This window comes from Calypte anna, chromosome 17, assembly GCF_003957555.1.
Source record: "Calypte anna isolate BGI_N300 chromosome 17, bCalAnn1_v1.p, whole genome shotgun sequence".
In the NCBI taxonomy this organism is placed as follows: Eukaryota; Metazoa; Chordata; class Aves; order Apodiformes; family Trochilidae; genus Calypte; species Calypte anna.
The window spans coordinates 6,773,704-6,787,196 of NC_044262.1; the positions used below are offsets into that span (position 1 = coordinate 6,773,704).

The following is a 13,493-nucleotide window of genomic DNA, read 5'->3' on the forward strand; positions in this document are numbered from 1 at the left end:
TTTGCTGTCTACCCAACAGGGTTTGTGTTTGCACACCCAGCTGTGGGGATGAGGTAGGACACCTCAGGGCCTTTTTCCCCTCAAGGTCCCTGTTCCTCTCTGCTAACGGCAGCACCAAGTTTGGTGAAGGCTGCTGAGGGGAGCCACCTTCTCACCCCTGCCAAAACCAGTGCTGTCCATGCATGTCACAGGGTGCCAAAACTTTCCCAGTCCCTTTGGGAGAGCTCCTGGTGGCTCGGTGGAGCTGCTGGGTTACCTACAAAGCTTTTCCTCTTCTCTTGCAGATGAGCGGGTGGATCAGCGAACCTGCCTGATCTGTGGGGACAGAGCCACGGGGCTGCACTATGGGATCATCTCCTGCGAGGGCTGCAAGGGCTTCTTCAAACGGAGCATCTGCAACAAGCGGGTTTACAGATGCAGTCGGGACAAGAACTGCGTCATGTCGCGCAAGCAGCGCAACAGGTGCCAGTACTGCCGGCTGCTGAAATGCCTCCAGATGGGGATGAACAGAAAAGGTAAAGGCAACGGGGCTCTGGCAGAGGGGGGTTCATTTAGTGTCTCTTGTCTTTAGTCTTTAGTTTTTTGAGTTTTTAATCTCTGGAAGTGGAAGTATTGCCACCCATCTCGAGCAGAGATGTCTCTGTTCAGTGGCAGCAGACAGGAGTCTGAGCAGAAGCGGGTGCTGCTCGTGGGACACGCAGGTGGGATGGCAGGAGGGACCCTTCCTGGCTGCCAGGCAGGGATGTCACTGCATGTTTTAAAAATGTAATATTGATGCCTGTAGGGCTATCATTCATAGGAAAGTCACCTGTCAAGAGCACTAAAACTTCCATAAATTTACTGCAAATCCACCAGGATCTTCCACAGAAAACACATCTGAGGGCTGAGATGGAAAGCTCATCCCCTGGCTGCTTTGATTACAAATTATCTTGGGGAGTTTTATTGGCGGGAGCAGAGCCCCTGGTTCCTGGTAACCACCTAACCCGGAGACTTTAGTTCTGGGTGTTCAGGACCCCCGGCTGGTTTGGGGTGAAAAGGACCCAAATAAAGCAACCCCGATCCCCGCGGACGGTACCGGCAGCGCGCGCGGATGAGCCGCGGTGGCGGAGCGCCCCCTACCGGCCGCGTCCTGCCCAGCCCCGGGTGTGCGGGGGGGGCTCCGCTGGGCACTGCCCCTCGCCCCCCCCCTTCTGCCCCTCGCACCCCCTCCTTCTGCCCCTCGCACCCCCCTCCTTCTGCCCCTCGCACCCCCCCTCCTCCTGCCCCTCGCACCCCCCCCCTTCTGCCCTCGCACCCCCCCCCCTTCTGCCCCTCGCACCCCCCCCCTTCTGCCCCTCGCACCCCCCCCTTCTGCCCCTCGCACCCCCCCCCCTTCTGCCCCTCGCACCCCCCCCTTCTGCCCCTCGCACCCCCCCCCTTCTGCCCCTCGCACCCCCCCCCCTTCTGCCCCTCGCACCCCCCCCTTCTGCCCCTCGCACCCCCCCCCCTTCTGCCCCTCGCACCCCCCCCTTCTGCCCCTCGCACCCCCCCCCTTCTGCCCTCGCACCCCCCCCCTTCTGCCCCTCGCACCCCCCCCTTCTGCCCCTCGCACCCCCCTCCCCTTCTGCCCCTCGCACCCCCCCCTCCTTCTGCCCCTCGCACCCCTGTCCCGGCAGGTCCCCAACAGTATCTTGGAAAACTAGAAAAATTCCTCTAAACCTGAAAAACTGCTGCTGTAGTTCCAGTAAGATACAAAACCCTGAATGCAATCAGAGAGCTAACCATGACAGCTTAGTTTTTTGTCAGTCACAGCTTTTTAATGAGTAACCAATGTTTTTTTTTAAAGGAGGCTTCATAGAAAATGAATAACCTTGTTTGTTAAAAATGAGTTTGTTGCCTTGCTATATCTTAAAAGATTTACATGATGTGAAAGATGCCCATAATGGGTTTATATCCTGTGTTTGTGGCTTGTTCAGCATGCTGCAATGAACACTGTCTGGCCTCTCCAGTAAAAATCCTGGCTGTTCTGTGGAAGTGGTGGAGTTTGGGTTAGAAGGGTTAAAGCTACTGCAGCCCTGGTAAGGTGCTTGAGGTGCCCCAGGACTCGCTGTGCTGCTGGCCAGGGCTGGCAGAGCTGCAGACCACCAGGGCAGGTTCTGTGGTGTTTGCATTGCCTGGCACAGTGGTTGTGATTCAGGAAAATGTGGTTTGTGTCCAAGGGCTGCACAGCTCTGCCCATTGCCTTGGATCAGCCCTAGATATAACCACTGAGTAACCCCAGCACCAAGGCAGACAGGGGTGATTTGAGCTGAGGAGATCTAAAATCAAACAGTGGCTTTCTGCTACAAAATACTTTAAATTTTGTGCCATTTTCTGCTTCAGGAGGGCCTCTTGCAGACCTGTGTGCCAAGCAGGGCCAGTAGCAGCAAGGTCACTGTGCAGCTGGAGAGAGCCTGCTGCCAAGTCTGGCCAGGTCGTGGTGGGAAAGAGATTGGGACCTGATAAAAGAGGGGACACAGCCCAGGAGAGGAGGCACAAGGAGCTGTGGAGGTCCTGGAATGCTGTCATCTTCTGCTGAGCTGCCAGTAAAGGGAAAAGCATGGCAAAGAGAAACAGCTTCAGGATAATCTTAATTACACTTCACTGAAGCTCCCTGGAAGTTGATTAAAGAGCCTTAAAAAAGTAGCTCTCTGCGGCTAAGCTAGGCTGCCCTTCTGGGGTGAAGCTGCACAGCTCAGTCTGGTAACTTGGATTTTAAGCTACAGCTTCACGTGCAGCTGACTGGGTCAGATCTTTCCCTTCTATTTTCCATGGCAGCAGTAGGAGATCTGACTCTCCAAGGTGTGATGGGGTTGTTAGTGGTTCCTAGTGAAGGGCTGTGTCTCTGACAGCACCAGGTGGGGACTGTCCAGGAGGAGCTGGGCTGGTTCACTGGGCTGCAGGTAACAGAGGTGGAAGTGATGGCATTCACATTTCTGTTTTCAGCAGTCATGGGCATTTGCTGGGTTATTTCCAAAGGTTTCTTTCCATGTGCTACTTCTCAAATTATTCTGAAATTGTGATAAATGACTTGCTATTCCTTCATTACCTGATCATACGGAGAAGTACCAAACTCCATGTGACCCCAGCGATGCCCTTTGGGGTGAGGGTCGTGGTGTGTATTGCATGAACTCTCCAGTACCCTGGAGGTTTCTGTGTAACCTGCTTTGAGGAGCAAAGTGAATCTTTTAAGTTGTAAAGATTTATTTAAAAAAAAAAAAAAAGATATCTTCTTATGTATTTCTGGAATACCAACCATTAGTGTTCCTCACCAAAGGCTGGTTGTTTTCTTTCAGCAATCAGAGAGGATGGCATGCCAGGAGGCAGAAACAAAAGCATCGGGCCTGTCCAGGTGAGCATGTCCAGCTGTTTCTCCATGGATTACTCCAGGTTTTGCTCCCTTGGCCTTTGCACCTCCCATGGTGATAGGCTCCAGTAGGCTGATAAATCTTGGTGCTTGCCTGACCCCAGAGTGTGGTCCCATGCAGATGGTCTGCAGCCACTGTGGCACTCTGTCCTTCCTGAGCCACACAAGGGTATCCATCCCTTGCAGCTCCCAGTAAATCTCCTGGGCTGCAATTCCTGTGGTTGTTGCAGGCAGGGCACCCAGTAAATGTCTGCCTGATGGATGACACAGCCTGTCTGGGGATGTCTTGTAAAGCGCGAGGTAATTCAGCACAACATCTTGTGCTGCATGCATGAGAAATGATAGCTGTTGCCAGCTCACTTCTAGAAAAGTAGTCTTTTAAAAATTTGCTGTTTATTTTAATAAAATAGAAGTAACACTGCAAGTATTTTCTGTGACTCTGTGTGCCTGTGGAAAGATTACTCGTGCCAGTCCAAAAACAGACCTTGAAAGGCAAGCAGCAGGACTGGAATAAATTAGCTAAGCAATGTTTTGTTCTTGAAAGTGATGTTTAGAGTTCACTGCTCTTGCAGCATGTTAACTTGAAGTCTTTCCATATTTTGTAGCAGTCTCTCTAAGGGACATGGACAGATCTTACAAAAAAAAATTATTTTTTCTTACTCTCTAAAACTTGTTGGAAGCATTTGATGCTTGGTTACTTCTTTAGGTGCCATCTGGTTCTTACCTGGGGAAAACCAGTTAAGGAGGGTTCCCTGTAAATGTTTTCCTGACTATTTTTATATGTCACCTTGCCTCTCTCAATTACTTTATCAAACTGGAGCCTACCCCCCCTCCTGTTGGCTTTTGCCTCTGCTGAGCACTGAGTGATGTTCCCTATGAACTGGCCTCACTTGCTCCCAGGTTTTTCACTGTGTGACAGCGTCTGATTTGTGGCTCGTTGCTGTCTGTATTTGACATCATCTTTTCATGTGTCTGTAACTGTCTGCCATGTTATCATCATTTGAATTGCACTGCAGGCACTGGAGGTCACTGATTAGCTGTCAATAGTGTTTTTTCTGTTTGCTGTTAAATGTGAAGGAGAGCTGCAATACCTGCAGGAACAACGAAGCGTTTCCCTGTGTGCAGGGTGGTTTGTGGCGGTCAAGGTGTTCGTGTACAGAGTTTGCCTTGTTTCTCTTCTCAGCTGAGGTAACCATAATGGCCCTGTATTTGACAGATATCAGAGGAAGAGATTGAGAGAATTATGTCTGGGCAAGAATTTGAGGGAGAGGCAAACATGTCATGGAGCAACAATGGCGACAGTGACCATAGTTCCCCTGGAAATGGAGTTTCTGAGAGCAACCAGCCTTCGCCTGTTTCTACTCCATCTTCAAGGTGGGAATGATCTGTGGCAGAATTCTGTTACCATAATCTTCACTGTCTTTCTGTGAATGATGCTTTGGAAAAACACAAAGTGTGTCTTTGTGTAAGGTGAGAATGCTGCAGATCCCAACATCTCTAATGGTGTTCCAAGAAAGGCAGCCCTGGACTGAAAAACAATTGAGCTGGGAAGTGAAGTGCTCATCATGAGCAAATGAAAAAGAAGGCAATGATAAGTTAAAATCCTATTTTTCTGCAGGTCATGGGAGCTTGATTACTTCTTGCTGTTCTGCATAATCTCTTTTTCTGCACTCTGCTCAGATTTTGAAATGAAATTACTCCATTTAGGTTACTAATTGATGGTGTTATATTAATGTCAGTTACTGTTCAGTTAGCCTCCTGATGCAGCCTTTGAGTGCACACATGATGAGAACCTCAGATTTATGTTCCTTCTGCTTTCAGTTGCATCTTAAGCTGGGAGGTATTTGTGTTCACTGGCTGTGTAAATTCTCAATTTACAATCCTAAATGCTGGCTCTGTGAGGAAGCTGGGATGGGAATGCTCAGTGCAGTTGTGTTTCTGGTCTGCTCTCCAAATGGCTGCTCAGCAGCAGTTCCCAGATCTCCATTAAGTGGAACTTGTGCTGAGCCAGGCTCAGGACATGTGTAAGCTGTGTAGTATTTCCCATGTAGGTTTTAAATACAAAGGTGTTTTCCGTTCTGGTTTCTTTCCCTATTTTAATTGACATTTCTGATGGAGCTGGATGCTACATTTTAATGAGTCTGGTGGAATTTTGAGGGTATATTAAAAAGCTTTTCCTCTTCCAGTAGGTCTGTGGAGCTGAATGGATTCGCTGCACTCAGGGATCAGTATATCGGGACACCAGTGTCCACGCACTATCAGTACCTCCCGCACCTTTTTAGCTATTCTGCTCACTCAGCTCTGATGCCCCCCCAGACACGCAGCCTGGACCCCCAGTCACACAGCCTCATCAATCAGTTGGTGTCAGCAGAGGACCTGGAGCCGCTCGGAACACCGATGCTCATCGAGGACGGGTGAGTGTGCACAGCATGATGTGAGAGGCTGCCCAGAGCCTCCTGTTCCTGCCTCTCCTTGGGGTTCTGCTGTCCCTGCCAGCATGGGTGGTTCCAGTGTCTGCTGCAGGGGCTGCTAGTGGGGGGCTACTGGGGGTTGGGGGCATGTCCCCACAGAGAAGATGCTGTTGTAGTGCAGGCAGCAAACGTGACCACATCTATGGATGGCTGGTGTCCTTGCCTTGGGCTGGAGGTGGAGCAGGCATGTACAGATCTTGTGTGGGGTTTCTAGCTTGGGGAGTGACCCAAAGGTTGGGGGTCTTCCCTTGCAGCCCCTGGCTGTGTGCTGGCTGTTGTAGCTCCTGCTGCCAAATGACACTCCGGCCACCAGCATCTTGGACACTTGAACATAAATTCCTGTGGCGTTTGCTTTGCTTTTCAAGTGCCTTGGCAGATGATGTCGTGTGATGTTGTTAATGTTTTTTATGCCTTCATATTAACTGTGCCTGCAGGTATAAAGTGACGCAGGCAGAGCTGTTTGCGTTGTTGTGTCGTCTGGCGGATGAATTGCTTTTCAGGCAGATTGCTTGGATCAAGAAGCTGCCATTCTTCTGTGAGCTCTCCATCAAGGACTATACCTGCCTGCTCAGCTCCACATGGCAGGAGCTGATCCTGCTCTCCTCGCTGACTGTTTACAGCAAGCAGATCTTTGGTGACCTTGCAGATGTCACCTCCAAGTACTCCCCCTCTGATGATGAGCTGCACAGGTGAGACATTTGGCTGAGTTTATGAGCCTAGGGATGAGTGAGGTCTAAGGATGAAGGACCATGGTCAGGCATGTGTTTCTGGCCCTGTGACTAACACCTCTCCTGGGACAGGTTATTTCATCTACTGCTGTTTTCCTTTTCTTTTTTTTTGTTCCAGGCTTAGAAAGTACACCAGTGCTATTCAGTGTTGAATCAAAACAATTGCTTCCTTCTGCAGGGGAAGGTACATGGTGCTGTTTGAAATTTCCCACAGCAACTCTGTCCTCCTCCAGCACAGCCCCACAACCCATCTTTTTTATGGGTAGAGTAAAACTAACCAACTCTTTGGGTAACCCTGAGATACAGAACAGAAGGTCTTTTTAAAAACCCTTTGGGCCAGTGAAAGGGTTGTTCACAAAACTGATTGTCTGTATTATCAAAGTGGTCATTATTAATTGCTATTTCATTGTTTTGATTACATAAATAAAGATGTTGCAATTTAGCTCTTTTTTTCTGTAGTATGTGCTATCTGATGCTCTGGGAACCTGCCTTTCATTTATCATTTTGGTCAGGGTGTTGTTTTTTGCTTTGAGTATTTTGTTTCGTAGTCTTAGTGCCAGACAGATCCTCCTTTTGGTAGCAGACTCACAATCTTACAGACTGTGGCATTATATGTAGGATTTACAGAAACTGTTGCCCACCTTCCATTTTAGCATTTGCCCCATTTGTGCTCTGCCCTTGCTGGGCCTGGTAATTTTGCAAGATTCACCAGGGGATCTACATGTCTGAGGAGCAGAGATTTAATATCCTGCTGTAGTCCTAAGCCACTGCAGTATTCCTTGAGGTTCCTTTGTGTGTGTTTTGAGGACTGGAGGGGCTGGCAGAGACCATGGCAGAGGTGAGTGGAGGAACTGAGCTGGACCCAGGTGTCTCATTTCCTGGGGCAGGTTCCTCCACAGCATGGTACTGCCTGGCCATTCATGGTGCATCTGGTGCTGCTCCTGCAAGAGTCATAGAAAACCACAAGAAAGCTGTTCAGCCGTCCTTTTGTTCCTACTGTCCTGGTCAGAGCCTCAAAAGAGAAGTGTTTTTTTCACTTTGGGTTTATGATAAATACAAGCAAGAGGTAAGAGAAGACAAAGGAGGAACCCTCACTCTTCAGAAGCCAGAACTTCAGAGCTGGTTTCCTCAAAAGTTGTTCAGAGAAGATCTGTGCACATGGATGAAAATAGGTGTTCTTGAGAGTGCAGTGTTTCTGCAGTCTCTGCTTCTGATTTAGCCCTCCAAGTATCATTAGTTTCCATTAGTAATGTGGGAAAATGCAGACCATAAAAAAAGCCATTCAGTAGGAAGTTGGAAAGATGAGGTGTCCCAAGCTGCATGGCTACCTCCCAGTTGTCTTTGTAGTAGTTCAGGCAGAGCTTGGCTGTCCATAAGCACTCGTGGAAAAGTTGGTGCCTTCAGATTTGAGAGGGACTCTTTGGAAAGGTGTCTGAATTGCGTGTTCCTCAAAGAGCCCCTGTTCCTCTGGATCTGATCAGTAATGATTGCAAACCAAAGTTCATTAGATCTCACAGCCAGCTGAAGAAATCTGTTTGAGCTGTGCCAGTCTGGCACTCTGTTCATTTCTGGTTTTATTTTGCAAAATGGGAGCAATGGTAATGCTTAGATGATAAATGAAGGCACAGGATGAACTTCCCCAGCCCCTATGTTTTAGTCTCTTCTAACAACTGGATAAATATTGTTTGCCTGCTAGATCAAATGTTTTCTTTTTATTGTGCTGTTTTTCTGGAGATGAATATGAAATGAATAGATTCCTGACCTCCCCCAGCACTCCTGATAGTGCTTCCCTTCCCCCTCCTCCCTAGCTGATCCGGGTAACTCCCAACCAGAAACTCAGCTGGTGTAAACTGTGAGGAAAAGTGTGTGGAGGAGTCAGTCCTCGAGAAGAAATCGGGCTGTGAAAAACAGAACAGCTTTGTTTGAAAAGGGGAGGAAAGTATGTGCAGAAAAGTAAGACGGTTCAACTGCAGGAATGAGAGAAGAGCTCTCCTGGATTTATGAAGTGATGAGTGGCTGGTAAAAATGTACATGCTCTAAAAACAATTAAACCCAACAGACGACTGAGTGGTCTTTGTGCTCATTAACTTCTTGAGCTTTGCAATCTTGCACCTGCAAGATTTTTAATGTCAACTTGAGAGCAAGAAAACTTGTACAACTTTAGATTAGCCGACAAGGCTTTCATCACTTACAATATTACTTTCCTGAAGAAGTGACCTGCAGTTCAGATAGCTTGTTTTCACTTCTCTGAAGTCAAACTCCACCATGCATTTTACAAATAACTTTGAAGTAAACAAACACACATGCCAAAATAAGGTATTATTCAGTGAAAAAGGTTCTATTTTTGTTCTATTCAAAGATGGCTTTCTGGCTGTGCTCTTATTCTTGTGCTGTACAATGCCAGAGCACAGCTGAAGCTTCCCTAAACACTTCTGTCCCACTTCTAAGTATTTTTGCTATGTGGTTTCTTTGAAACATTGCTGTGAGATGTGTTCCTGAGAGGTTCTTCTGGCCCTGGACACAGATGGCACTGTCTCTAGAGTCTACCTGTGAGCACCAGCAGCCCTCCACACCCCCCAGCTCAGCTTCTGCCTACTGCTTACCCTCTAGCTTTTCCTTCTACAGTAATTTAGTAGCACCAGTACACTTGAAGAATTTAAAAAATTCTATTGCAAAGTGATAAAAATTTCTGAACTGATTTTAATAAGCTTCTTAGTTTTATGGCATGGGCTGTGTCCTGTATACATTGATGTGTGATCTCTGTTCTTCAGATTCAGTGAAGAGGGGATGGAGGTGATGGAGCGGTTGATCTACCTCTTTCGCAAATTTAACCAGTTGAAGGTCAGCAATGAGGAGTATGCGTGTATGAAAGCCATTAACTTCCTAAACCAAGGTGAGTCAATGAAGAGAAGGTATCAGTCCCCCTGGAGAAATTGTCTGAAACAGTCTGAGCAGTTTTTGTTTCCCTCATGAGAAATGGAAGGAAGGGCTCAGAGACCCACAAGGAAGCTGAGCTCAGAGCCCTCTCTGGGCCTCCAGAGCTTGGGTACCCATGTAAAGGCACTGTGGAAATATTTACCTTCAGGATATGTACTTAGATCACCTAGTTGGCTTCCTGCTATTTAGATCCTATACCTAATGCTAAGTCTTTAAAAGGAAGAGTAATCCCAAATGAAGTGTCTATGTGCAGGCCATGAATTCTGCCTGAGAAGGGGCTGAGCTCCAAGTTGAGTGCCCAGCTCATTAAAACCCAATCTGCTTCAATCCCCAGACATTCTGAAATCCATGGCAGAGTAAATCCTCAATATGTGAGAAGCTCCTGATATTCACAGGACTGCAGTGGGATGTTTAACAACATCTGTCGTAGAATGAAATAGTTTGGAATAGATCTATTTTCTTCATAGGTGTGCTTGTCTCTGTCTCTACTCATGCCTGTTGTCTCCTACTGCTTGTGGATCCCTTACTTGGCCATTTCTCATGACACCACATCTGTGGGGCCTCACAGGACAGTTCTTCATGTTGTAAGTGAAGACAACTGCTGAGAGGCAAATGCCCAAAGGATGGTGTTCAGCTGTAATTTTGGAAATAAATGTCCCCAGAGTCTCCTGTATGGTGAAAGATAGTTGCAGTCTGTAAAAATATGCTGCAGGCTCTCTCCTCCCCCACTCATTTCCAGCAGGAGATAGTGCTGACACGTCAGTCTGTGCCGGGCTGAGGTTCCGGTTTGCTTCCCTGGGCAGTTTCCTGACACTGGATAATGCACTTCTCGAGCTGTCTCCATTGTTTTCCAAAATGTATTTTCATTAACTTCCTGTCTTCTTTTATTTTTAGTTGAAGTTTGCAATTTTTTATGTGAAATACCTGAGAATTATTTTTAAAAGTCAGCTTTTGGGCAGTGGATGAGTGCCTCTTCCGTCAGATGTCTGACAGTACTGAGCCTGCACTGTGGGTCTGCAGCTTCCTTGCTCCAGGGCAAGGGATCTTCCCAGGAGCCAGCAGCATCACGCTGAGTGAGAGGTGGCAGAGTGCCTTCCTACCAGTTTGATAAAAGTTCACTCTTCCTTTGTGTATGTTGCCTGACATTGGCAAAGCTAAATTTAAAAATAAGAAGTTGACAAGTTGATATGACATAATTCATAAGCAGATGGGGAGAAATATGGTGATACCTTGAATCGTAGAGCTGAACGCCTTGCTCAGCCAAGGTGATTCAGCTGAAATCAACAATGTGTCTGCCTGGGGAAGGGTTCTGCTGAATCCATGGTGAGGACTCAAACTTGACATTCAGCTGCTTTCTACCAGGCAGGAGGGGCTTAAGGTTGCCAGAGCCATTTGCTTCAGGAGCATCCACAGAGCTCCTCAGATGAGCACCTTGGGACATTGGCTGTTCTCACCCTAGTGTTTGCGGGAGGGAATCCTGTACCCAGATGCATGTAAATCCCGTGCCTGTACCCATGGCATGTAAAGGCACTTCCCGAGGCAGGCACACCAGGAAAGGGAACAGTTTTAGTATTTGTCTAGCTGGGCACTCAGAGCCAGTCCTTGAAGCAGGGATTCAGGTAAGTTTTTTAGCAATCAGTCTGTCTTCCTGAAGAAATGTCAGTGAGTAAGTGTTCCTTTTCTAGGATGTTTTTTGTCATGTTTGTATCAGTCTAATTGTATTCCTTTTCAGACATCAGGGGTCTGACCAATGCGTCGCAGCTGGAGCAGCTGAATAAGCGGTACTGGTACGTCTGCCAGGACTTCACTGAGTACAAATATCCACACCAGCCCAACCGCTTCCCCGATTTAATGATGTGTTTGCCGGAGATTCGGTATATTGCAGGTAACTTTTTGAGCTCTGCTCCCACTGGGATCATGTGCAACTTATGAAAATCTGCTTTTAAAAGGAAATTAATTTATAACAGGGAAATGATTATTGACTTTGTTGGAGGATGTTTGTGAGGGACCTTTTTGTATCCAAGCTTGTAGCCCATCTTTAAGGCACCCTCCTGCCCCCCCCAGCTCACCCAGCCAGGCTGGTTTGTTGCAAACTGTTCCTGTCATGCTGGTGGACGCAGCGTTAGGTCCCACTCCAAGAAGACCTCCCTGGCTCTGAGCTGCTTCTCTTTAAGTACTTTGGTCAGGTTCTCCTTTTATTTTCTTCCTTTCAATCCCCACTCTGAGGCATTTTGTCTCAAAAGGGTGCTATTTGGTTTGAGTGGTTATCTCACAAGAAATAGAGATCCTTGAAATGCTGCTTAATTAAAGAGCAGATGCTGAGCAGAGCCAGGGGCAAACCAAGTCTCAGCCTGCCTGGACCTGTGAAACCTGCAGGTGAATTTTCAGATGCAGTTGTGTCACTGATGAGACCTACAAGGTCTGGTGTTACCAAAGCATTGTCTGTTCCTGAATGTTATGGCAAAGGGAGACACTTGCCCCCCCCGTGTCAAGGCTCCGTATGCTTCATCCTACTCCGCTGTAACAAATCAGATAATAATCACAGAGGAGCTCTTGTAATTTACTCATGGAGATCAACAAGGGAGTTTGAGAAGAGTCTGGATTTAGTCTTTCTCAGTTTCTATAAATACTGCACCATTGTGGAGAAATCATTTTGATCTGACTTTGCCCATTTATTTTGCTTTCAGTTCAGTAAATAATAAATCCTGTTGTGTCCAAATGAATATCAAATGTCTAATGTAGCAGTAGGATGATTAAGTGTTTCTCTGAGAGGTTCAAGGTAAAACCGTTGCCAGCGTTGCTGGCTTAGGTGTCTCTGAAATCTGATTCAGGAATGGCTGCTAATTCTGTTTTATTTTCTTACCAGGAAAAATGGTGAATGTCCCCCTGGAGCAGCTGCCTCTCCTTTTTAAGGCTGTTCTACATTCCTGCAAGACGAGCGTGAGCAAAGAGTGAGCCCAGCTCGCCCCGGCCGGTGCCTTTTGCTGTGCCTCCAGCAGGGAGCCGATTCACCCGGGAGAGGGGCAAATGCCACCCAGGCAGGGAAGGGGTGGTGGCCGTCCCTGCTAGTGTAGCAAGAATCTTTTTTGTTTGTTTTTGTTTTTTTACTCTTTTTCCTATATATTTATTTCACGACAGAGTTGAATGTATGATCTTCAACACGATGCACATGGTTCTGTATGAATGCAGCAGATGCATTCTCCAGCGGTTTACAGAATGTGAAGATGTTTAATGTTACAGTGTTTGTTAGGGTTAGTTCTTTTATATTTTGGGGGCTGGGGACTGAGATGACTAAGACTACCTCAAGGAGAAAATGCTGTTCACGCACTGCTCTTTCCATGATTTGTATCCAAAAGTGTTTGTTGTGGAGAGCAAATGGCCTCACTGCATTGCCAGAGCTCTTTGTGTCCCAAACGGACCAGTCTGGAGAAGCGGGTGTTCGAGAAGTGCCAAGCTTTTTTTTTTTTCTTTCAATATAAAAATAATTTTTAAAAGGCGAGGGAGTGGAGGAGAAGGAAGAGTTTGTCTAGCCAGTTGGTTGGTTTCTTCTCTTCTGTGAGTCTTCGGGTGCAGGGGGTACCTTCCTGTGGTTCCCCTGAACCCTGTCCCAGTGGGATTGTAGTTCCCTGAAGTGCGAGGGGAGCTGCAGGAGTGGGTGCTGCCCCTGCCCCCCCCCCACAGCTGGCCTCTCTCTTTTGCCACACGCTTTTCCATGTGACTGAAATGGGGTTGCTGCAGTTCATAGCAGACTGCTGGCGTTACACAAAGGTACTCTTGTTGCTAGAGAACTGCAAGTAATTTCTCATCGCTCCCTTAACATCCATTTTAGGTTCACAAAAGCAGGAAAAACCTACTTAGGGAAGAGGTGGGGTTGTCCTTTTTAGTACATTCCTCCAAGGTGGTATTTGACTGCTGAGGAGCTTCTGTTTTGCAGCAATTCCAAGCAGCCCATTTTTCAGATCAATTAATGTA

At 47.4% G+C, this 13,493-nt stretch overlaps 1 protein-coding gene across 3 annotated transcripts in view; it reads left to right on the forward strand.

Annotated features, from left to right (window-relative positions):
• The window catches only part of NR6A1 (nuclear receptor subfamily 6 group A member 1), a 66,066-nt gene extending 53,116 nt beyond the window's left edge, over positions 1-12,950 (forward strand). The window contains exons 3-10 of one of the 3 annotated variants that reach the window (XM_030461474.1): positions 285-515; positions 3,315-3,370; positions 4,602-4,759; positions 5,572-5,799; positions 6,291-6,545; positions 9,356-9,477; positions 11,254-11,406; positions 12,388-12,950. In XM_030461474.1, coding sequence (XP_030317334.1) covers positions 285-515; positions 3,315-3,370; positions 4,602-4,759; positions 5,572-5,799; positions 6,291-6,545; positions 9,356-9,477; positions 11,254-11,406; positions 12,388-12,476 — 1,292 coding nt within the window. In that variant the 3' untranslated portion in view covers positions 12,477-12,950. The remainder of the gene's footprint in view (positions 1-284; positions 516-3,314; positions 3,371-4,601; positions 4,760-5,571; positions 5,800-6,290; positions 6,546-9,355; positions 9,478-11,253; positions 11,407-12,387) is intronic. The other 2 variants (XM_030461475.1, XM_030461476.1) reach the window with 2 other exon arrangements.
• Positions 12,951-13,493: the final 543 nt, after the last annotated feature.